Source organism: Vicugna pacos, chromosome 29, assembly GCF_048564905.1.
Source record: "Vicugna pacos chromosome 29, VicPac4, whole genome shotgun sequence".
NCBI lineage: Eukaryota > Metazoa > Chordata > Mammalia > Artiodactyla > Camelidae > Vicugna > Vicugna pacos.
Genome location: NC_133015.1, coordinates 18,470,454 through 18,496,294, shown reverse-complemented (window position 1 = coordinate 18,496,294; position 25,841 = coordinate 18,470,454). Strand labels below are relative to the sequence as shown.

General features: G+C 39.4%; 1 protein-coding gene across 2 annotated transcripts in view; it reads right to left on the bottom strand.

The window, feature by feature from the left end:
* CYP7B1 (cytochrome P450 family 7 subfamily B member 1) overlaps window positions 1-25,841 on the bottom strand; it is a 152,817-nt gene that overhangs the window by 14,688 nt on the left and 112,288 nt on the right. Inside the window, exons 1-4 of one of the 2 annotated variants that reach the window (XM_072951899.1) lie at window positions 19,413-19,492; window positions 17,023-17,159; window positions 9,414-10,001; window positions 8,747-8,953 (exon numbers count right to left, since the gene is read on the bottom strand). In XM_072951899.1, the coding sequence (XP_072808000.1) occupies window positions 8,747-8,953; window positions 9,414-10,001; window positions 17,023-17,074 (847 nt within the window). In that variant the 5' untranslated portion in view covers window positions 17,075-17,159; window positions 19,413-19,492. Of the gene's footprint in view, window positions 1-8,746; window positions 8,954-9,413; window positions 10,002-17,022; window positions 17,160-19,412; window positions 19,493-25,841 lie in introns of those variants that run through there. The other variant, XM_031692178.2, reaches the window with a different exon arrangement.

The window sequence follows — 25,841 nt, the reverse complement described above, 5'->3', positions numbered from 1 at the left end:
GACTGCCTTCGTTATTATAATCAGGCAGAGTCAAATCGGTTTGTTGGTGATGAGGCCAGAAAAGAACTTTGGTTTTGGAACATGGACTCTACTGCAGATAGCCACAAGGCGCCTGACACGGCGGATTTCAGCTGGCAGGACACCAGCGACCAACATTTCCACGGTGAAAAGCGAGGGTCAGCCTCCCACGTACTGCTGCTGGCTCTGTTGGATCAACAACAGAGAGCATCGCTTTAGCTTGTGGTGCGAAATGGTAGCCGACATATGCAGCGGGGCTGCTCCCCCACCAAGTCCAGGAGGGGTATGGGAAGAAGAAAGACAAAAGCAGAATAATTGTGGGGTGGCTGCTGTGACCGGGAGGGCATTTAACAGCCCGCAGAGCGCGGTCACATCCGATTGGCGGACGTGCTCGCGGGCAGCAAGGCGGCCTGCGCCCACTGCACGATCACAAATGACAATCGGGCAAGCATCTCTTAGGCAGAAGTTAATCACAATAATGGAGCACAAAGTGTGGCTTAGCGGTCAGATCGTAAATGACAAATCGGTTTTACCTTCCAGGACCAGTTACGTGCGCAAGACGAGGCTGGCTCTCGCTCTGAGCCATTGTGCCGATCAGCGTCAGACGCCGAAAGTCATGAGTGGCATTATTAGCAGCAATGGAGAGGGCGCTTCCGTGGCTCTGTGTTTCAAAGTACAGACACAAAAGCCAGCAGCCTCTCCCCAGTAAGAACGCGGGCAGAGCTATAAGTTGAGAAGAATGACAACTGCACAGTAAAAAAAAACAAACAAACAAAAAAACCCCCCAAAAAACAAAAAAACTGCAGCCTCTACTTGTAGTTGTCATAGTCGAGCAGACACCAGCCAGTGCCACTGACAGACCAGCTGGGCCCTGGGAGGACTTCCATGCTGCACCAGGAGGTACAGTAAATTATCCTGCGCGGCCGAGCAACATCTGTTTCTGTGCTAGTGCCGAACAAACAAGGCAATTTAAAACATACCAAGGGATAACCAAGCAACAGATGAACATGACCCTCATTTCCCCCCCTTCTCACACTCGAGGTGCTAACTTCATCGTGCAAGCACTCCACGGAAGAGCGGCCAGGTTGGTTTGATAAGGTGTTGTCAGAGAGATTTTACATACTTCCAAAATGGAAAGAAAAACCTTATAGTATTGTTATTCTTAGAATCTTCCTTCCCCCTCTAGCTTCATGTCTTTTATACCAAAGCTAGCACTCAGTTCTCAATTCGCTCTAGAATTAAAAAAAAAAAAAACTTTCCATACACTTATAAATATTCAGTCTTTAAACCTAATTTGCTATACTTAGTTCACATGCCTTCAAGCATTTGTCTTCCAATTTCCACTGAATAAATGCGTACTAATGAGAACTGGAGCAAGCTGCTGAGGCAAAGCTGGGTGACTTGGGTCTGGCCTGCCACCAGCTTGTGATAGGCGGGCAAATTGAGTTAAAATGAAAAGTCTTGTCAGCTGAAATTCAACATGGTAGCCAAACAGCAAGCTGTCAATCATTCCAGCCAAAACAAGGGGCTGCAGGTAATAAAAGGTCGCTGTGATCATTAGTGCACTTGGCTTTCATATGCACGTTAATTTTAATTAAACATGATCTCTCTCTGTAAATGTTTTATAAAACTTATTGTGCATAATGGATTGTTAATTTATACTAATATTTAGCAGGTAATGGGACCCTCTACTTACTAAATGCATCGTAGGAAAACGGCTAACAAGAATGCAAATATTTGGGGGATAATTTACACCAGGCATTGCAAGGTGCCAACAATTGCAATTGTGATTAAGAAAAGGCAGTCCGTGTTTCATCAAGGAGGAAACTTTACTGACCAGTAGACACCAGGAAATTGGATTACAGAATTCCCACAATGACCTTACAATTCAGAGCCGGCACTAACCTGCTTTATCTGTCTTGGAAAGGTTTGTTTCTCTTTACAGGATATAAAAATATTCTGATTAAGTATCCCTTCTAAGCAAAAAGCTGGGGGATACTTTGAGCTAAGATGCTTTACAATATGACTGAGAAAAAAAAAGGCAGATGAAAGGAAATGTTGGGAGAAAAAGGAATATATCCACTTTCTCTTCTGCCCTCAGCTCTCAATTCTGGCTGTAATAATTGACAGATGATTCTCATTTGCAGATTTAAAGCGCAGAAGCAGCTTATGACAATCAATAATGCATGTTACAGTGCAAACACAGATAAGCACATCCAAGTTGCTGCCTCACACTCAGGCCGTGTCTGGGTATGTGGAATGAATGTGCTGTGACATGGCCAGGCTGTTAATTTGGGTCATCTTAATGACTGGTGCAGACTGTCACACCATCTGATTAGCCATGGTGATCAGCGGATAGCGGTGATGGCTGGAGTGGAATGAACAGCCAGGCCGCGCTGCGGGCGGCTGGGGCTGGTCACTCGGTGGGGGGTTTGGGGGGTCTTAAAAAAGAAGGGGGACAGAAAGGGGAAGGGGGACCTGGAGGTAGTGTGCTTGAGAAGGTGTGAGGAAATGCAGGGAGCCTCCCTCCAGGTGTGCGCACGAGGTTTTACATAACTGCCTTCAAGGCAGGTGAGAGGGTAAATAGGAAATTGGCGTAATTAGACAATATGAAGCTGAGTAACTACTTTTTGGCTCCACAATTGTATATTTTAAGTTAAAAATAAATCTGAGTTGGTACGAATGCCTACTTTCTGCACTGCAGGCTTTTGGTTTACTGCTAAAAGATGGAAATATAAATTCAACCTTCATATAGTCGATAGACGTTTTCTAAGGTCCTTCTCTGCTCGGTGTACTGGGCCACTGATGTTGGTAGAAAAGGGAACACGGCAGATGGATTTGGCCTTCAGGGACACCACAATCTAGGTAATTCAGGGCTGCAAGGTACAAATAACACAGGAAGACTCCCCAGGGTCCTATTGAAGATATTGTTCAGTTTCTGATTGGGTAACTCCAGTGAGGGCATGCAGGAAGCCCATTGCAGTAGCAAGTTAGTTCTTATACTGGGCTGAAATTGTCGTCCCTTTAATTTCTACCCTTTAGCAAATACAAAGGCAAAAAACATTTTTTTGAATCCCCCTTCCACGCAACAGCCCTTGAAAAATATTTAAAGAGAAATATCATATCTTTTTTTTATCATGTCATTTTTAATTATACCTCAGTGATGATATGGCCTTTAGTCTTTACTTCAGTTCGTCAACGTGCCCTTAAAATGTGGCGGAGCTGGACATGCTATTTCAGTTGGAAATGCAGAGACGAATACCTTTCTCTGCCCTCGAAACCACACTTCAATTAATATTTTGTTGGAAGCAGATGAGCAACAGATTTTTGAAGTAATATCACCAAGGACTTGTTTTAAGCTGATATTCCGGAGGTTATCAAGGATGTCCTCTCATCACAACCCCCTGAAGTGGTTTACAGAAATAAGTGCTCCATCCCAGACCAAGGGACTCAGAACCACTGCATTCACTGAAACCTTCAAATGAATGATCTTGAACCTTGGGTGCACATTAGAATCGACTAGGGAGATTTTAAAGCCATCAGCCTGCATCCCAGACCAATGAAATCAGAATCTCTGGAGGTGGGACCAGGTTTGAGTACTTTTTAAAGCTTCCTAGATGATTCCAGTGAGCAACGAGGTTGAGAACCATGGTTTTAAACCCTCTTCTGCTAGACCACACAGTGCCTCATCCTATTCTTATGCAGTTGATTTTTAGACCTAAGTACCATAATTTTCATTCTCATTAAATTTCCCTTTCAATCCTTTCAACTCCTGTTTCCAGCATTTCATTACATTATCTAGCCCTCTTTGCTGTGTGCTGAGCAGAAAGTTTGACAAACATCCAAATCAGTATTTTTCACTTTTTAGCCAGCATTTCCTTATGTTACATATACAAATCTCATGACCTGATTTCTGGTGTACAACTTTGTGGAAGATACCTCTCTCCTCTCCTCCAGTTAGAAGTCTCCAACATGAAGTAGAATTTACACCTTCTGTGTATCCCCAGCGGAAGAGGTTTTGCTAAACTTCACTAATGCTGGCTAAATTATGTACACTTTTAATTTTTCAAGTACACAATTATCTTATAATATTGAATGAGCTTTTTCAAAATTACACCCAGTAATTATGACAAATATACCACACTAAGATGTTAATAGTAAGGGAAACTGTGTGTGTGGCGGTGGTGGTGGTGGGGGAGAGGTATATGGGAACTCTCTTTGTAACTTTTCTGTGAATCTAAAAGTATTCTAAAATGAAAAGCTTATTTTTATTTTTTTAAAAAGGCACAAAATTCTGATGTGAACCTCTAGCCCCAATCTCACCCTTAAATCCAACTGCATTTGAGAATTTGTGATACATATCCTTGTAAACAATAGGGGTCAAGATCTCTGGTACATTTCTGGGGCACTTTTCCCTGAGGTGACAGTATTTATGGGTTAGCGTTGAGCTTAGGTAGACCTGGCATCCATTTCTGGCTCTGCCACTATCTAATTACATGATTCGGGTTGGTTAACTAACCTTTCTGCACTGTGTTACCCAACAGTTAAAAGAAGACAGTAATATCTGAGGGTTAGATAACCTATATTTGAGCTTATTTATCTCTCTATATATAGATATAAATTTACATCTATCTATATAAATATCTACATAGACATAAATAAGCTAATACTTGATGATGATTAAATGAGCTAATAAGCCTGCCACACAGTAAAATTATAACTATTAATATTGTCATTTCTAACGTCTCATCTGAAATTAAGAATACAGTTAACTCTATCACCATCTAGCCCCTATTTTCTGATCTCGCCCACGTGCAAATCAGAGCTGGCTTTGATGAATCAAGATGCAAAGAACTCTCCCCTTTCAGTTCGGACAATGGAAAAGGACTCAAAGGATTCTGGGATCAGACGGGTCTGATGGGAGAAGCACGGGCGTGGCCAGAAAACCCCAGTTAAGATCCTGCTTCTCTCCTTGACCTCCAGGACCCTTCCAGGCAAATTATTTGGCTCCCTGAGGATTTTCTCATCCGTAAAAATACTGACAAAATAATAGCTGCCCCCAGCCCCCCAGTATCTTGGTGAAGATCATAGGAAACAATATAAATCCATAAGACTGCCTTGAAATATTGAAGTCATTAATAGATTGAACGTCATAATCATTATTTGTTATTAAAGAATATTTTTTCCAATGATCATTCGTTTGTTTCTTTCCCCCTTGAGTTACTCCCAAACAGTGTGCTTAGAAATCTCTTATGGGATTTTGCTGGAGAATCACTGCAAGCTTCTAGTTCTAGAGTTATTATAATATACGCTCTCCTCCTTTAAAAAAGGTATTACAAGTTTTGCCGAGCTCTAGTTTTATAACACCTCCTTTTATTCCAAAATCTCTCACTTGGACCACCTTTGCACCTTTTCTCATTTTCAGGATGTGTAACTGAACAAAATTAGGGGCCTGCAGTTCACCTGAGCAGTTCAGGAGTTATAATCCACTCTGCCTTATGTTCTTATTTAGAGCATGTCTGTTCTTTTCATGTGTGATACACAGAAAGAGCACTCCTGTGGGGTAAGGCAGACTTGAACTTGATACCAGCTTGGTTCACAAATAGTTGAAAAATGAAGAAAGCAATAGAAACATCAGAGGGAGGGCACGGAGGTTAAATTATCATTTTGGTCATAACAATAGATGGCATTTACTGAACCTATACTTCTCAAGTGATTTATATGCATTATTCAGGTGAATCTTGAAGAAGTAGTACCCAATGAGATTATTTGCTATCCATTTATCAGAACTTCAATTTTGTTTCCTTGCATCATCTTTTATTTTTTTGTCTTCTCCCTGAATCATCTTTTCTCCTTTCCTTTTTCCCATATTGGAAACCTGTCGTTCTAAATCTTACCTCTACCCCAGGCTCTTCTTTCTGGGAAAACTGAAAACTGCTTACTTTCTTCTATCAGCAACCTCTCTTCTATCAGCAACTGTTCCTAAGAAGAATTAGGTCCCAAGTAACGGTTATCTGAACCTCATGGTGTATACTCATTGATTCTAAATGTATATTCAAAAACACTGATGGAAAATTTTAGTGAGGACCTGAGAAGCAGAATCCTTATAATAAGTTACATAAATATAAAACAAGAGAGTTGTTTTTCTTTATCTATAAGAAAAGGGCAGAATGGTTATAAAGAAAGATTATCAAAAGCACTGGGAAAAAAAGCATAAATCCATTAATACTATACGCATGGTGATGTGTTTCACAATCAGCCTGTGCCCCACGGGGCTCTGTCTTCAAGGGTCACTCTCAACAAAAGAAATCATTTTTGTTCAGGAATAAGATACTCATTTTTATAGCATGCTAACTTTCCTCTCCAACCTTGCTTGGTCATCAATGTATGCTGACATGTAAAATCTCTGTTAAAAAAATACTCCTTTCCCTTTGCTCTACTAATTATGGAAATTCTCCTTCCCAGTTTAAAAACAAAAATGTAGTGTTCCTTTCATCCTTGTGATCTTTTTTCTTATAAAAATAAAAATTCAAGATATCTTTCTTTACAGAAATTGTACTTAGAATAGATCTCTTTCTTTAAGAAGACACACACACATACTCATGCCATGTGGTGCCCTGTAAATATTTAATTCTGTCCATCTTCCCTTTTCACATAGAGGTCATACTCTTTGATAGACATACGATTGACCTGACTAGATGAAGGGGTTATTTGCTGTAGAATTGATTCATATAAAAATTTGCTTCAATCTGCATAAAACTGTCTATCTGGAGAAAGACAAAAAGTGCACCCTATTTTCTAGAAGATTAAATTCCCATAATGAGCAACACTGGCCTCTGCTGGTACCTGAGGTTGTGATGAGTGGGGTCCACCTTCTAGATTGCTGAAGGCACTGCCTTTATTCAGGTAGATCTACATGCTCCTGGGATTGGGGATGGAGTTCATTTGTTGATGACAAGTGAGTGGTAAATTTACGAGGGTTCCAGGAGGAACATCTCTAGCTCAAACTATGGACTTAAGTGGACCCAAATTATAGCTCTGGAACTTGCCACTTCCTCTGCTTGAATACATTTAAACGTGTCTGCTTTAATACCACAATTTTGAAATGATCTTTTCTTTCAATAGTGAGAAGTTGAGGATAAAAAGAGAGTTGATGAATTTCATCTGATTTTTTAAAGAGGAACAACGGTGTCACTCTTAAAAAACAAATGCATATTCTTTAAAGTTTATTTGCTTTACTTCCTGGTATACACCATCAGATTCATAAAATGCAACGGAAATTACTTGAATATATGGGAAATGCAACCTTGATCTTCAGAGGAACCGTAAGTCTTCTACCCAGAAAATACTGTATGCCCATGTGAAAGCAACTACTCAGAACTTTATGCAAACTTTGTGCCTTTGTTCCCTAGTAATTCTGAAAGTAAAGACAAAATAAAATTTGTATTTTAATAATGCTGGGATTATTTTCTTTCTCCAAGCAAATATACGATTACTTTGATAATGTATGCTAAAACCAGCATGACTCAATAAGCTGGCCAGCTGTCTCTATAAGGCAAGTTTTCTGCTATTGCCTCTGCTCGGTCTTATCCCAGCCGGTGAGGACAATCTCTAGAACACTTGGGCCATTCTTCTTACTGCCGACTGGTGGTCACCACTGGTCAAGACCTGGAGGGCCTCTGCTCCCAGAAATTCCCATCAAAGAACCTGGAGCATAATTAAAAGGTAAAAAGTTGAGGCCAATGTGGGCTAAAAGATTTGCCCACATTGTCAAAAGAGGAAAGCAATTTACTCCTACATATGAAGACTTACTCCTACATTTGTCCAAAAGGACTTGGAATACTGTGTCGTCAAGGACACCACAGTGTGAACTGTCAACACAGAACGAACAGAGAACAATTCGCTGAGATGGAATTTAGACTTCAGGAATTAAAATTCATTCCCCTAAGGAGAGTGGTCTTATCAAAATCCAAAAAGGAGAATCACTGTCATCAAAAGCTCATTGTTATTGACACACAGGCCTCCATGGAAATAGAAAAACACACATTTTTGAAATAATGACCATGTATATCTCATGAGTCAGTGATTATTTTATAAAATACTGACATTTCACCTGGAGTAATTTGTAGTTGTGGCTTTTTCCTTTTCCCTCTCTCAGTCCTTCCCTTTCTTCCTTCCCTTTTTTTTTTTCTTCCCCAAGTGTGTTTAAATCATGAATTCCCAGGGGAAATCACTCTTACTACATTTTTGAGAGTCATACACTCCAAGCTGTACAGAACACTCTAATCTCTGCCTGAAAACATAGGAAGAACATTTTAGGGAAGAACAAATACATTTTGCGCACAAGTTGCTTCTCTGAAATACTCTTTTTTTCAGTCCCAAATACCTTTCTTGTCAGGACTGTGCAACAGTATTCGGAAAACATCAGCCCACCAGCAGATGCTCAGCATCAGATGACTTAGCAGGCATGAACTTTTTTTTTTTTTCAAATAATTGCAAAGCTTTGGTTTTTTGCATACCTTCCATAGTTAATTACCTAGGCCTTAATGTTTACGTGCAGTGAGAGTACCTACAGCTCTAAACTACATAATTTATAATTGATGTAAATGGGTGTTTTTATGTCAATTAGGCAGCTGTGTCCTCCACCTCTTGGTAAACAGCTTTGAGTGATAAACTGAGTTTGCAGAGAGCTACCTTCTTTTCTTCATAACAGATAAAAATAAATTACCTAGGTAGATCAGGCTGTCCAATTGTTCTCTGGTGAGGCGGATGGAAAGTCCAGGCCCTTTCTTTTGACCTGTTGACTGCAGCAAACGGTCAATTTCGTCACGCAGCACTGCCATAGCTTCTGGGTGCCGTAGAAGGTAATACATCGTCCAGAACATAGCTGAAGTGGTGTTTGTCACAGAGGCCCAGAGAAAGGATAAATGATGTGCTGGGAGAAAATAAGTGAAAAGGAAGATTAATAGCGTTTATTACACTGATTAGATTTGCAGTGTGCTAATTAAAAGATGTTAGGACACAGACCCAGCCAAGGATCAGTGCATGCTAATGAGGACCAATAGGCTTCTGAAGTCTAATTTTCTGCTTAATGAGAATAGTTTAAAATGTAATGTGTGTGTGAGGGGGTGGGGAGGAGGGGGATGAGATAAGAGGAGTAAATGCAGCTTAGTTATACTCTTTCTCATTATCACTGTTAAATATCTTGCATTACCACCTCGGCAAAAAAAAAAAAAATCAATTATCACAAAGGGTTGTTTCAGAGTAAAACATTTTATCATTAGCCAATTAGAAAGAGCATAAAAATTTTCAAGGTCGCCATTTTGTCTTTTTATTTCAAAGGTCTATTGTAAATTATTTTATTTTAGACAACTCATCATTCACAAGTTTCTTACCTCCTATTTCAATGTCCTCGGGTGTATAGTATTTCTCCAGGGTATCCTGCCTCCTTTGAATAATTTCTGACCATCCTTGTATTTTAGCTAAGTTTTCTGTTGTCAAGTGTTTTTTAAGTTTCATTCGAATGGATTTGATATCTCTGAGAAGCTCAATGGGCATGCCTGATACCAGTTGTGGGAATTTGTCATCAAATTTTGAAAGATCATCTCTTAATTCAGTAATAAATGTCTTCCTATCACCCGCCAAATAATTCCCATGTAGACTTGTAAATGTCATCTCAAATATTACTGAGCTGCAGAATTTGAACAGGTCTGCTGTGTCCCAGCTTGTGGTTTTTAGGAGTTGGGGTTCAAAAACTTGTCTCAGACTCTGCATTGTGTTTTCCATGAGTGAGTCCAAGTGCTTCCCTTGTAAAAACTGGTAGGAGGTGTGAAGCTCGTCATTCATCTCATCATCCATTATCAACTTTTTGACGTCAAATACTCTCGTTACTATTTTATTACTGAATATTCGAAAGCTTAATTTTTGATTTTTTATCACTGGCTGGTACTGGAAAGGGTCCAGGATAAATGTGATGTATTTTCCTAAAAGAAACAAATAAGAATATGAGCTTATGTGGCAGCAAAACAAAACAAACAAGAAATCTGAAATTTGAAAATATCTTAATCAAAATTAGAAAGACCTTAAGAATTAACATCTGGAAAGGCTGAAAAATTTAATAAAAATCCATTTGATTCAAAATTCCGCTACGTCTCTTTTTAAAATGGGAGAAGGTGGGAAAACTCTAGAAGCTTGAAGTTAAATATTGTGAAATTCTTAATGACTTTCAAAAAGATAATTTATTCTTCAAATTTTTATTTTAACCAAGTACCAAGATATTTAAATTATCTTTTAAATAGCCTCAAAGTTCCTTACTTAAACACTTCATTTTCTCCCCAATAATACAAACAGGAAACAAACAAACACCTCAAATTGGCAAGATGCTCCCCTATTCCTGATTATTTACACTTCATAAAAGGCTTTTTCATATTTAGTACTATCTTAGCTTTGATTAGATACAATAATTTTAATTCAAATAAATGAAGATGTGGTATGAAGCAGGTACTCACAAATGAATGTCTAATTCAACACTAACAACCAATCACAAATACCAAAATTTTCATGTTTATAGATGAGAAAATAGTAGCTCAGGGAGATTTAATAACACATCCAAGGTCTTATACTGATTTGTGACTAAAAGAGGATTCCAAACTAGAACCCATCCATTCGTGCTTTCACCCCTCCATTCATGAATTCATACAACAGTTATTGACATTCAGATAATCGGTTGGATCCTTTTCCTCCTAAGATATAAAGATGTCAAAGAATCACTGTATTGTTAGGGACAGTAACAGAGCAGAGGGGGACACAGTGTAAGGGAAGCAGGAAATGGCAACTGCTTCAGCCTGCCTGGAGTTATCAACGAGGGTCCTCTGAGGTGGTGGCATCTGGTCTCATATGTCAGTCCAGATTTAGAGTGCTGGGTAAAAATACAGATTCCTGCCTGATTCCAATCCATAAGGTTTGGAGGTGGGACCTACAAGTCTCTCTTTCTGACAAGGGCATCAAGTGATTCCATAAGGAGGCACAAGGAGGAACAGAGTCATACTATGGCCTGACTCTCAAAGCTGGCAGAGATCTTGGAGATTCCTAGTTGCACCACACACAGAAATTAAATTCAGTTTGGTATAAGATTTAGGATAAAGTTTTGAATAATTTTCAACCTAATCCTAGGAATAGGTTACATGTTTTCGGTTTTGCAGTTTTAAAACATAATTTAAGTTTTTAATGTAAATGAACATACATGTGCTATAATTTTTTTCTACAAATCATATGACTTGAATTTTATTCACTCTATTTCCCCTTAATGTATTTAATAAGGTGGTTCAATGTAGGAATGAGGGGAAGGCTAAGTGACTGCTCATTCTGGTCAGATCCCAAGCTGTATTCATAAACTACACTGGAATTTTTACCCCCCCAGGGAGAGACTCAACTGGATTTGGGCATATTTTATGACACCTGCTTTACCATTGCAGCTTAATTAAATAAAACTGCCAGCATCTGCCTGGCAAATAATTGAAAAACAGAGTAAATTCTCTTATTTTGCAAAAGATACAATTTTAGGCAAGGCTGTGTATTTTCACAGGCGGTGATTCATATTTTTCTACTTTCACTAAATGATTTTGCTAAATATCTTTACAGAATTATTACTATTATTATTTAGAATTCTTTAAAATTAGTCACTAACATTCAGAGAATGTATATAAGGTTCAGTGTGTAAATACATTTTAGACAATATTTTGAAATTTTCTTACTGATTTTCCACATTCATCAAAACCTAAGTGGAAAGACAAAACTACATTCAGCCATGGCAGCATTAAGATACTGGCCACTGGCCTACTGAAGGAGCGGTTTCATTTCTTTATGTAGAATTCATCACAAATACACATGTATTCCCTCTCTCGCCCTTTCTTTCTCTCTCCTCGGGGGTGAGGATATGGAACAAAACTATGAGGTTAATTTCAAATAAAAAGTAAAAGCTAATGTGGAAAGCTGTGTCTGGTTTTATTAATCACCAGTATTATTAATATTTTTATAAGCCAATTATTAATACTTTAAAATAAGCAGTTGTTGCATATAGGTTCTTTAAAGAAATCATTACTGATTGGTTTAAAGCAAACTGTAAATAAAATTCTCACTCTTTTCAAGGCTCTTCACACTTCAGGATCTGTATTTTCTTTTTTCTCATTCTTAATTTTCTTCAACATCAGGGCATTATGTTTTACCTACTACCTTTCTGAATAAGATGTGGATTGCTGAGTAAGACATTTTGATTTTCTAGGTTTTACTTTTCAAGTGGGTTTGGAAGTACTAATCACACAGGAGATGCTATCTGGCTTTCCAACTTTCAATCTTCAGTATAAACAATTTAAGCTAAGTTTTCCAAAATTAATATTAATTTAAACCATCTGTCCACCATCTGCTAATGTGAGATGCAAAACCAGAGTTTCTTTGTAATCCTTAATCAGGCAGTTAAGAAAACACATATACATTCATAAAATGAATTTAAATTTCTTAACAAAGGACATCTGAAAAGTTATTCTAAAGGCCGTGCATTCTTGGAGCAAAATTAACTTTTGCTCCAGTGTGGTTTCATGTAAATGAATGCCAAGTGTCAACAGGCAAGTTGCCTAGTTCACAAAGCTCACAAGATAGAAACAATATCTTTTGCTGTGTTTTCAAAAGAGAAAAGAATGCTCTTGGCAGTTGATAGGAAATATTGATTTAAAGAATTTCAGGGTTTGCATTTGTCTAAAATATAAATGTCAAAATGAGACTCACTTGTGCAAAAAAAAATCATCCTTTTGAGCAGTAAATTTGAAATGGGGTACAAATTTTTAATGTATTTTTTGCCAATAATTTCATTCTCTCTCCTTTTTAGGAGCTGACTGGGCCTAAAGATATTAACTCCAGCATTCCTGAATAACGCGCATATGATCCTTTACTAACCTAACAGCCTTTACACTTCCTTCAAAATTACTTCTTTTAGGAAGGTGCAGCTACCTGATGCCAAGTATTTCAGATAGTTGATGCTGTACAACTGAGGGAATTCAGAACAACTATTTGACTATTTGGAATAGAAATGCCCAGTCAACAAATATGAGATAAATTTGAATTTTAAAGAAATTTTCCGTAACTATAAGCTTTTAGTGTCCATGTTTAGCTGCTTCTTCAGTAGACATTTTTTTAAATCTGAAGCTGAAAATATCGGTCGGAAGAGTGGACTATGAACCAACTTTTTACTGTACGAGGATGGCCACATTCCACGCTCCCCAAGCTCTTATTAGTGAGATTTCACTAGCTGTTGACAATGACGTGCTCTGGTGCTTCGCGGGGGTGACATCCAGGGAAAATGACTCCGCCGCACCACCACACAAAACCAATTAGAGAACTATTTTCTGCGACAGGTCATGAATTTACGTGGTTTCCCATGAAAAGATGTACCTTTTAATTTCTTGATTAAGATGACATCCATGTCCCTTGAGACTTTGGGGGATGACAATCATTTGCTCATCATGCAAAAACATACACTCACTGAAATCATATTATAGGACAAGGGTGGAAGACTCTGTTCCTCACTTCACATTTGCCAAATGAGCTACTTTGCAAACTGATCATTTGAACCACATACATTAAAAGGATTTCTTGACAGGAATTTATTCAAACTCTAGAAAGAAGCCAAAGGAAAGTAGCAGGGAATATTCAACTACGGTTGTCTACCGGTTGAGTTTAAAAGCATAACCATGGTCAAATTATTTAGACATTAGGAATTCAGTAAGTATTTCAGTATCTAAGATTAAGACATCAAGTGTCAGCAGAAATGGGTTGTTTTTTGAAAAGTGAATAAAATTCACTGCTTAATCATCTTAGGTTCTTTTTGTATAATGTATTAAAAAGGAAAACCGAAATTTTCAATTATTTGTTGTATCTACTCATTGGAACATAAGGTTTAATTTTTTCAGGTAAGGCTGACTTTTTTTTAAGTGAAGAATATAGTTTTATATTACGAAGCCAAAAGCTTGTTTAGAACAGAAGCACCAGCGATGGCCTTTATTTGTATTATAGTATCTCATCAGCTGTAAAGTACTGGGGATTTCCTCATCACATAGTTATTGTGAATCAATCAGTGCTGAGCTCTGAACTAAATGTTGGCAATAGAGGAGCTAGAAAGTAGCGAAGGGAAATAGACATGTGAATTAGCAATAAATTCACAATTTATTAAATGCTACGATGGAAGTGATACTGGGAGTAACTGGAGCCTAGAAAGGAAGCATCACATATAACACGGGGAGGGAAAGGGTCAGTGAAGGCTTTTGGGAAGAAGTGGTATGCGATGATGGCCTCAAGCGATGAGTCCATGCCAGTCACCATTCAAGGATGACTCAAAAAGAGTAGAACAGCACTCTGGCAGGAAGAACCACAAGAGAAAACAGAGGCACAAGAGGGCACAGTGTGAGGAAGAAATTTCAAGCAACTTAGCGTATTGATGGGGCATTAAGCACATGGCCAGGAGTAGTAAGAGATGGGGCTGGAGAGCGAGGTGGAGCCTGGGCCTTCGGGACCTTTATGAGGATCATGCTGTATGCTACTATTTCTCCATTTCTATGATGCAGGATTTTTTTCCCATTTAATTCTTCTGAAATCAGAGTGCATACAATTGCTGTTGGAAGCGACTTGCCAGCTGCCAAGCAAAGGAGTAAGTTGTGATGAAACAAATACTGTGTGTTTCATAGGAGAGCTAAACTGTACTAACCATTTCTTCCAATGGATCATTCTTTTGTCCCAATGATAAGGCAATGGTAGTTCCAAAATGAAGTTTTCTAGGTACAAAAGATTGCTTTGGATGCTCGGCAAAGCAATTACAGTAAGAAGAAATCACCTAAATTCCTTAGGAATAGAACATAAAATTCTAAGGCTGATTACAGAAGGATAAAAGGGGTTGAGCAAAGAAAGACACATATGTAAATATGACCCAGATGAGGAACATTCAGAGTTGGCAAAAGACCTAGAAGGTGTGGTGTCAAAAGGATGAAGGAAGAGAGTGTTTTGAGAAGGAATGAGAGATTCTGGTTGTCAACCAGCTAGAGAGGTCCAGTCAGGCGAGGGCCCACTGCTGACCTCTGCAGGCAGAAGGTCTCTTAGAGCTAAGCAACCAGGGTCAGTGAACGTAGGCAATGCTCCTGAAAAATCTGAATGCAAAAGAGAGAGAGAGAGAAAAGAAAAAAAAAAAAAAAGAAGTGAAAAGTAACTAGAAGGAGAAGATAGGAAAGCTTAAGCATGGTTATAAGCTAAGGGTAAGGACCCAAGAGAGAAATAATGAAGATACACATGTGAGGAAGAAATAATGCAACATCAGCCCAGAGGAGGCAGGAAGTGAGGACCATGGGGACAGGTAAATGGATGGTCTTGAACATTCTTTGAAATTGGAGCAAAGGGGGAAGGACAGAGGTGAAACACAGGTACACTTGGTAGATACACAGGGATCTAGGTGAGACAGAGATGCCTTCAATGTTCTCAGGAAGGACAGGGAACTGTTACGAGAGCCCAGTGAGAGATGGAGAGCTGGAACACAGCCTTCCTGCCCTCCCACCTGCACACCCAACTAGAAGTTAGAGGCAAAGGGGTGTAGATAATCTATGGTGTAATTAATGATCAGCCTTCCGGGATGTAGACTGCAGATGAAAGTGAAGGAAAGGAATGGCTAGCCCAGGAGATAAGCTGATAGGGAAGACCGTGTGCAAACGTGGCTACAATAAATTCCTTCTGACTTTCTACATGTGCCCCTTTGCAGTGTGACACTGCCACTCTGCCCAGGATGGAGTGGACATCTGTTTTCCCCACCCTTGGGTCTGGGTTGGCCTCTGACTTGCTCGTACCAATAGAAAGTGGTGGAAGTGAGGTTTTGCAACATCAGAGGCTAGACTTCAAGAGGCTTTGCACATTTTCCTCTCTCCCTTCTGTCATCTAAGGACATCTTCCTGAGGATGAAACATCATGCAGACAAGGAGGCCCCAACAGGCATGTGATGAGGCCACCTTGGGCCATTTAGCCTCAACCAAGCACCCAGATGACTCAAGCCACACCAGAGACCCAGGTGAGACCAACTGTTGTCTGAAGGCATCAAGCTTGAGGAAGACTTGTTATGCAGCCGAGGAATAGCTGATGCAGCTGGGTAGCACAGAGCTCGTAAAGGAGGATGAGCTGAGAACGTCCTAGCTTCTTCTCTCAGCCCAATGATGCTGGGATATGTAGTTATCCTGCAGTGGGCTTTTTTTCCACCCTTGTTTCATAAACATTTTACTGAAGTTAGAATCATAACAAATATTTTTAAATTAAAAATACATTCTAGATCAGTGGTTGCTAGGGACTCAGAAGGGAGGGGAAGAGGAATGAATACGTGGAACACAGGAGATTTTTTAGGGCACTGAAACTGTTCTGTGGGATACTGTAATGGCAGATACATGACGTCATACATTTGTCAAAACCCAAGGAACTGGACAACACAAAGAGTGGGCCCTAATGTAAACCACAGACTTCTAATGATGGATCAACATTAGCTCATCAGTTGCAACAGATACCATGTTGACATAAGATGTTAATAATAGGGGAAACAATGATCAGGGAAAGAGGGGCTATATGGGAGCTGTCTGCACTGTCTGATCCACTTTCTGTAAACCTAAAACTGCTCTGCAAAATTAAGTCCATTAACACATTCTAGCTTTTTGTAAAACAATTCTGAAAGGCAAGCCACACCAAAGCAAATGACAGGTGATGCTAACAGGAGGTGGGTGGGGTCTCTAGGTGCCTTCAAGAGAATTCTATTATTTGGTTGTTTTTTAACATGAGGATTACTATACTCAGAAATATAGCTTTCTTGTGCATTAGTCTACAAATGAAACAATAAGGAACAAATATTCCATATTTTGTCTAGAGAAAAAGATAAAGACATTAAAGAACAGGTGAGAATTATGATACAGGTGAGGAGGGGCGAGAAGTGCTGCTTACCCCCAAGGAGAAGAGTGAAAGTATCACCATACTGCTTTTGGAGAGTAGCCATGAAACCTATGGGGTCTTTCGCTAATTTCAGGGCTTCTCCAAAGTAAGGGAGCCAGCCTGTTACCAGTGGAGGCTCACCAGGTCTCCTACAAGAAAAAAAAAAAAAGAGAGAGAAAAGAAAAGAAAAAATTAAATCATTCTTATTTTAATACATGTGGGTCACTCATCCAGTCTAGAAGTGAACTGGATGAATCACACAGCTTTTTTCAATTCTTTTATTCATTGATTCTAATATAATCATAGACATGGATTTATTGAATCCCTCCAGTATGGCTCTGGGGTAGACAGTTTCAATTCATAGCTTTTGGTGAGCAACTTTTTGAGAAATTGTGTGTTGTGAGGCCCAAATGGTTAGCTGAAATGACAGACCTGTTCGGTAAACATTTTGTGTTTAGGAGCACGTGCTGGGCTCTGGGTGTTAGATGTCAGGCAGCTTAGCTGCCGAAGGAAAGCTCTTGTTAACAGATGTTAATCATACTGGAACTACATAATGAGAAGAGGCAATTATTAGTGTTGAAAAATCTTTTGTACTGTTCAGAACAATAAAACCTTAACATTATTTCCATGAAGTGTGTTTTGTCATACTCTTTTATGAAGACTTTTATTCAAACTCCAAATAAATAGGAATATTTGTTAAATTTTACAAGATAACTTTTTTTGAACATACGAAGTATGTACAATGAAACACTGAAATACTGAAATAAAAAGCAAGTTTCTTCTTTTTTTGTCCTATAATCCTAGCAAAACCAGACTGCAAAATTTCTTCCTAGTCATTTATTTGGTGAACTCAATCTGATTTAAAGTTTAAAAAAATCCAAAGCCATTTTATCCTAGCAGGGATTAAAACAAATATTCAAGAGAACTCTGATGATTCTCTACCCCATCTGTGAAGATGACTTATACTACACGCAGTACAACGCATTTTGATTAATCACAAGATATTACTAGCTCAGATCTAATCAAAGATCAAGATTATGCTCATACTCACGACGGACTTCTATGTGACTTTATTAACCTATCAGATTTTATTTTCCTACAACCCAATATGGTAGAATTAGACTTAAACAAAAAAGTAAGAAATATTGGATCTTCTAGAGGAAAAAATAAACTAAAACAAAATAAATCCAAAGTGTGATAGAAATAAAGGAAATCTGTATCAAAACTTTGCTTTCTGTCTTTAGAGGACAATTTATCTTCATAGTAATTTACAAAATATATGCTGTTGTTTAAATACATATACTTATGAATAGGAAGACATGAAACGTTACATAGAAATGTGTGTCTTATTCTTTGTCCCATTCCCCATTATTTTCTTGAAAGCAACCTTAGACATGGAGATTTGCTTTTTTGAGAAATATAAAAGTGTACCAAGAAACCACTGTAACAGTTAATTTTATATCCAAAGATTAATAAAAAAAGAAGAGATTGCACATATGATTGTAGAGGAGAATTTTGAAGTTAGAAATCCTCAAGTCAGAAAGGCTATTCATCAAGGACTCTTCCAAAATTCACAAGTGATCTAGTTCACAAAATTTCCTTCAAAATATTAACTCTCTTCCTCGGTCTACTTGTACTCTGTTTTGCTTCTTGTTGCTCGAATGTTGCATCGTGACAAAGATTTTGAAAGGCTTTTTGTCATATCATAATTTAATGCAACTAATTTCATCCTCTATGTTCTGTCACTCAGTCAAAAGCTGTAGTCTTCAAAGGATTTCTGGGAGGATGGAGCTGAGAAACCTAAGAGAAATAGGGACTTAATGTTCAAAGTAGGGAAACACCTGAGAAAGCCATGCCATTGTTACAAAGATGAGGGGGGTCATCATTTCTTACAGCTGGGCTCATTTTGGCAGAAATAAGATTCAAAGTATTAAACACCATGTCACCACTCTGCATATTTTTCAGGAAAAAAATACAGTGCTAGTTCAACTTATGACCCATCGAAGACAGATAACAGAAAACTGTCTTCATCAGTGTATTTGTAAAAATTATTTAGGGAGGAAAGACAGCACCATAATGATCCAGAAAGACCTGCTGACATCTGGCGCAGCGCAAATACTGCTATTTGTCTCTCTCATGCTCTGCGACTTTGAAAATGAAATACTGACTGCTCACTGCTGAGTGAGGGGAGAGGATGCTTAGTGCTCACTGGGATGATCACGTTCCAAAGCTTAAGAGAAATAGGTCCGGAAGCAGTGGTGAGTAACTAAAAAACCCCTCAAAATCTATGGTCCGTATCCCTATTTTTCCCACCCAAACAATACAGACTTCCTCAAATATCCTCTTTACTATTTAAAAGGATGTAAGGACATATCTTGTACATTACACAAATTTAAGCTTACAAAGGTTCTCAGTGATTAAACCCAAGTTCTGTGCATAGACCGCTGCATCATCGCTCTCAGGTTCTTCTGTACCAGTTGCAGGCTACATCTTAAAGCTTATGCAAAGTGTCAAGTATGGTCCACATTTATCTGGAAGTAAAGAGCGGAGAAGAATCTAAATACATTAAGTAGCTGTAAAATTTAAAAGATATTTAAAACACTTTCCTTTGGTTAAAAGGAGGCACATAAAATTAAAAAGAGTGCACCAACACAGAATCCTTGGTTTCTAATGATATATGAACACCTTTAGTTAGATAAATGGGTAAAAGACCTGACCTTTCACACATTGTTCCCCTAGATGTTTAAAGCCCAGCGTTTTCCAAAGCAATCTATACTTATCAGAGTGGTTTCTTCTTTTCCATTTTTCCTGTGATCATTCTAGGCTAGGAGTCCCGGTTACTGCAAGCATCTCCCGAGTAAGTGGTTAAGTAATCTTGATACACGCACAGAATTCAGAAAAAATAAAATAATGTGTTGATTAGAAGTTCTTGAAGACTTAATATATTGGTATCAGGTCACCTAGTATCTACAACAGTGCCTTAACATTTCTTTTCCCTAACTAGTAAGATTTTCTTTGTGTGTGCGTGTGTGTTTAAAATTTCAGAAAGCACAGCTGAAGTGCACTGCAGTATCTGATGATAACACAGACCTTTGGAACAAACTGCGGTTAAGCAAGGCACTTTTGCAGCTGCTGTTTGATGCTTCCTTGACCTACTCTGGAAACTACTTAACTGGAAAATGTAACTTGCTGCACAGTGTCACTCAGAACTGTATTCTTGGGACATTCTCTATTTCTCCACTCTTTTCTGGCTCCAACGCAGGCACCAGGACACCTGAAAATGTTCCTGCAATTCTAGATAGTTAAGAATCAACATGCTCTTCAGGATATTGGGGAGAGGGGGCATCACTGCAGGGCTGTGGATAGAAGGTCCCTAAAGAGGCATGTGTGTGAGATGTGGCTGAGTCTTGGTGCACCAGCAGCCTCAGCGGGAGCCCAGGTCGGGCCAAGGAGGCACGTGTATCGGTTTCTCTGGAAATTAGGTGAGTTACAACCAACTGAGGCACTTTAGTAAGGAAGACAAAGGTGAAGGACCACCCCCAAACCCTAGGCAGAAGGCACCCCGGGAAGCCAAAGATGACCGACATGAACATCTGTGCAGCAGGACTCACCAGATCAACAAAAAGGAAGGTGGAGGGAGAACCTCAAGTCTCATTTAATCTGTACACAAATGGGACCAATTCTTAAACAAGAAGTGACCAAACCACATTTGTCTGGAAATATTCAGTGTTTTCTGCCACTAGCAGAAAGAGGGGCTCAGAAATTTGGGTGCAGTTGTAAAGAACTGAAGTTACATTTCTGTACATCTGACTCACCCTAGGAAATTTTTAAATTGTATGGAGACATTTAGTTTCTTCACCTAAAAATGATAATAATAATACTAAACTTAGAGATACACCGATCGAGCTGAGAAAGTATTTGAAAGTGGCTGGTACACAGAGCAGGATTTGTTTTCCCTGCTATTTGTGTGTGATAGGCAGTGCACTGAAGTGGTTTTGCTCAGTCTGAGTGTGCTTCTTACAGAAAGAACAGCCTTCATTCACAAGAACAGCTTCACTGGGTGCTGTGTTTATGATGAAGTTCTCTGGGCATGGCCTGGTCTAAGAGTTAATGAAATGTCTCTGCGTAAGATGCAAAGAGGAATTCCGCGGGGAGGGGGGGCTGCAGTTGGGCACTAAGGAGCAAGAGAAATAAACGAAGTGGAAGGACAGAGGACTAAATAGTGAGGCTATATCATGGTGAGCTGGGACCCGGAGAAGGACCCTAACAGGACAAATGACACAGTGGGGGTAGGTTGCTTATAGGAACACGCATGACGAATCTTCAGCTCTAGGAAGTTGTTTGTTGGCCTGGGAACCACATGGCTCCTTCCTTCCTTCTTTCTTTCCTCCTTTCCTCCTTTCCTTCCTTCCTTCCCTCCCTCCCTCCTTCCCTCTCTCCCTCCTTTCTTCCTTCCTTTCTTTCTTTCTCTTCCTTCCTTCCTCCCTCCCTCCTCCTTCCTTCCTTCTCTCTCCCCCTCTCTTTCTTCCTTCTCTCTTTCTTCCTTCTCTCTCTCTCTTTCCCTCTCTTCCTTCCTCCCTCCCTCCCTCTCTCTTTCTCTCTTTCTCTTTCTTTCTTCCTTCCTTCCTTTCTTTCTTTCTTTCTTTCTTTCCTTCTTTCTTTCCTTCCTTCTTTCATTCTTTCTTTCTTCCTTTCTTTTCTTTCCAGACTATTCAGATAATATTATAACAAAGAGTTATACATTTGTATTAGCAATACATTAAAAATGCAGTATAAAATATCTGATGGTTCTCTGGTGTGTGACAGTGTAATTAGAAATTATTAGGTCTTCTGAAGTTTGCATATCAAGTTCTAATGATATTTCTTATGTTTAAAAAAATTATACAGTCGTCCCTTGGTAAATTCTAGACAGCAGTTCACTGTGGAGTAAATTTATTAATCAAGAGCAAAAGTCTGCTACAGAAATTCAGGAGTCTCAGTATACTCCATATATGTGACTCTTTACTTTAAGCCCAGGGCTTAGAATGCCCAGTAAAGTAATTAGCAACACTTACTGAGTGTTTAATATGCGCAGGGAACAGCATTAGGTGCGTTAGCAAACTATAAAGTGTCAGAGTGATTCCAAATTACACCCACATGGCCTTTTTCACCTGAAAACATTCAGTATGAGTCTGTCATACACACCACGTACGCTCATATCAACGGTAGTAGAGAAACTGGAGGAATCAGGGCAGCGTCCAGCCGAGGGACTCCACTGGGTGCAGGGAGCGGGTCAAGGACGGCGGATGCGGGAGGCAAAACACAGCGGGAAGACTGGGAGCCAGAGGACACTGGCTCCTCATCCAGCTCTGTGGAGAATCCCGTGGGTATTAAAACGGGACCTTGGACTTCCCGCCCCATGTGGGATAGAAATTTCACACACGTTTAAAGTGTATGTGTAAATAGAAGTACTTGGATGTCAAATGATTTATTGATCTCAGCACCTGGAGAACCTGGCTCAGCTGAAGAGCTATGATCTGAGAAAGGTAAGCGATAGAAAGGAATTCCAACTGAAGTCTGTTTCTTTTATCACTGAGTTCAGTAGCCCCACTTTGACACCTTGCAAATCACAAGTTTTCAACAACTGTTTACTGTTTGAGGAAGAATACAAACCTAGTGAGTTTACAGACAAGAGTCTGATTTCACCATTCGAATCCATCATTAATTAATTAACCAATTATTAATTAATTAATCAAATCAATTAATTATTATTTTGTTCTGCAAAATACACTGTTAAGAGAATGAAAACCCAAGCTGCAGACTGGAAGAAGAATCTTTGCAAAACACATGTCTGATAAAGGACTAGTATCCAACATGTACAAAGAACTCTTAAAAGTCAACAATAAGAAAAGAAATTAAAAATGGGCGAGAGATTTTAACAGACATCTTATCAAGGAAGATATACAGATGGCAAATAAGCATGTGAAATGTTCCACATCAGATGTTATCAGGGAACTGCAGATTAAAAAAACAATGAGATACCACTACACATCTATTAGAATGGTTAAACTCAAAACACGGACGGACAGCCTCAAATCCTGGCAAGGATATGGGGCAATAGAAACCCTCATTACAGGTGGGAAAGCAAAATGGAACAGCCACTTGGAAGATAGTTGCCTGTTTTCTTGTAAAACCAAACATACTCTTCTTACTAGAGAAACCAGCAATTATGATCCTGGGTATCTACCTAAATGAGTTGAAAATGTGTGTCTACACAAAAACCTGCACACAAATGTTTACAGCAGTTTTAGTCATAATGGCCAAAACTTGGGAGCAATAAAGATGTACTTAAACTGATGAATGGGTAACAAATTTATATAATAAGTCCACATGGTGGAATATCATTTAGCTATAAAATGAAATAGCTATCATGCTGTAAGAAGACTTGGAGGAACCTTAACTACACGTTGCTAAGTGAAAGGCGCCAATCTGAAAAGGCTACACACTGTATGATTCCAACTACATGACCTGGAAAAGACAAAACTCTGGAGATGGTTAAAAGATCAGCAGATGCCAGTTGTTGGGGGGTAAGGAGCAGAATGAAAAGGTGGAGCACAGGGGATTTTTTACAGCAGGGAAACTATCCTTACGTCACTGTAATGGTGGATACATGTCATTATACATTTGTCAAAACCCACACAACGTACAGCACAAAAAATGAACCTTGATGTACACTTCAGGACTTTAGTTAACGATAATGTATCAGTGTTGCTTCAGTTGTACCAAATGTACCACACTTCTACAAGATGATAATAAAAGGGACAACTGGGAGGACAGGAGGGTCTGGAGGGGGTTTTGGGAACTTTGCCATTTCCTCTCAATTTTTCTGTAAACCTCAAACTGTCCTATAAGATAAAGCATATATATATATTATGAATTTAAAGCAGGAAATATGTATCAGTTTCCATTTTTAAAAAAAGTTAAAGAGATTTTTTAAAAAGACAGGCAATTCTTGGATTTTAGGATTGCTCAGTATGTAAACTGGTACAATCTGCAAGTTTTTTTTTTTTGAAGTAAAGAGTTCTAGAACTCAAAAAGGGAATATCTGCCATCAATTATCCTCAGCCAACCTAGGTCCATTTCTGGCTATGACCTCGTAAGGAGTCACTATTATGAAAATCCGAGCACTGAGGTTTTCGTATCTCTTAGGTCAAGAAGCTGGTTTTCAGTGACCTGAGGGACTTTGGCCCAAGTTAGCTTCTTCCTTGGCATTGTGGGGTTTTGACTATTTTGTTTGCTATTATTTTTCATATTTTCTTTAATCTTTTGAATTTTTTTCTGATTTTCTTCTTTATTTTATTTCCTTCTCATTTTTTTGTTTACACTTTTCTTCATTATTTTTCTCATTAAAAATTTATTTTCTTTATTTTTTTAAATTGAAGCACAGTTACAATGTGTCAATTTCTGGTGTACAGCACAATGCATACACATACATATACTCGTATTTTCTCACTTTAAAAACAATTTAGTGTGTTAATATTTGTTGTCTGTTTATCTTCATTTCTGTTTGGCCCTGTGCTTTGATTCCATTACAGGAGATCAGTTTTACAGGTGGGGTATGGAACTGATTTTCCCTTGAAGTGATTTGGATCAAGGTTTTCACCACCTTTTCTCAGTGTTAAGCTGAGCGTGGGGCACCTTGCCCCTGCAGTGCTGCTGCGGGGTCTGCCGAGGAGCAGGAGACGTCGACAAGGATACCCTCACGGAGGCGAGGCTGCCCCAGTGCATCCCGACTGGGAAAGAGGTTGCCGTGAACACCATTAACAAGAGCCAGCAGAGATCCTCCGGGCTCCAGAGACTATCCCACAAAGTCGAAGTAAGGAAGCCTTCGATCAGCCCAACATCATGAAATTATCTGAAGTGATGGAGACGGAGGAAACACTGGACCTTGCCATGAAGTGTGCTGGTGGAGGAGAGATGGTTGATCACCTAGTGGATCGTGGAGGTGTGAAAGAGAGAGGCCCCAGGCAAATCGTGCCAGAGGAGATCCCCTGTACGCACTGCAGCCAGAAATCCCGCCCTGGATGCTGCAAGGCTACACAGACCTTCGCTTCAGCAAGGAGTTCACCCTTGGCAATAAACGGGATCCCTTGTGTGGCAGCTCCCTCGGGCCGCCAGGGCCTCGCGGTGGGTGTGTGGAGCCCGAGAGTCACCCTACAAACATGCTGGTCAGTGGAGCCCAGGCTTTTGATGGACAGAACATACAGGAGCACGGGGAACAGGGAGCTTCCTTCTACTTGTCCACAGAGCGTGAAAAGCTGCTCCAGAGAAACTTCTCATCCTCAGTTCCAGCAAGAGAGGCACTTTAGAGCAAATCATGAAAGTTTCCCGGATGCCTGCAGAGCATGGAGATGAGGAACTAAATTGCAGGGAGCCACTCCCTGACTACAGAGTCTCCTGTGGACTGAGCTGGTGGTGTCTGGGGCTTCACAGTGTGAAGAGGAGCAGCCGTGACACGATGTGACAATCTCTGCCCTTAGTCCTTATCCATGGACAGAGGTGCTGTTTGACACTCGCCTCAGAGTCTATCAATTATTTATTTTTCAGAGAAATGTGTTTGCAATATACCTTTAAGTGAATAAGGCAGTTAAGTAACCACAGACACAACCAAATCATATTATTTTCCTAAAAAAAAATGGGAATATAAATGCAAAGAAAAAGGTCTGGTGTACTTTCAGATGCTAAAGGTCATTATTTCTGGCTGGTGAAATTACGGGGTTTGGTCATCTGGCCTTCTCATTTGCATGACAAAACATACTGCTTTCGAAGAACATTTGTCACTGATTTTGTAG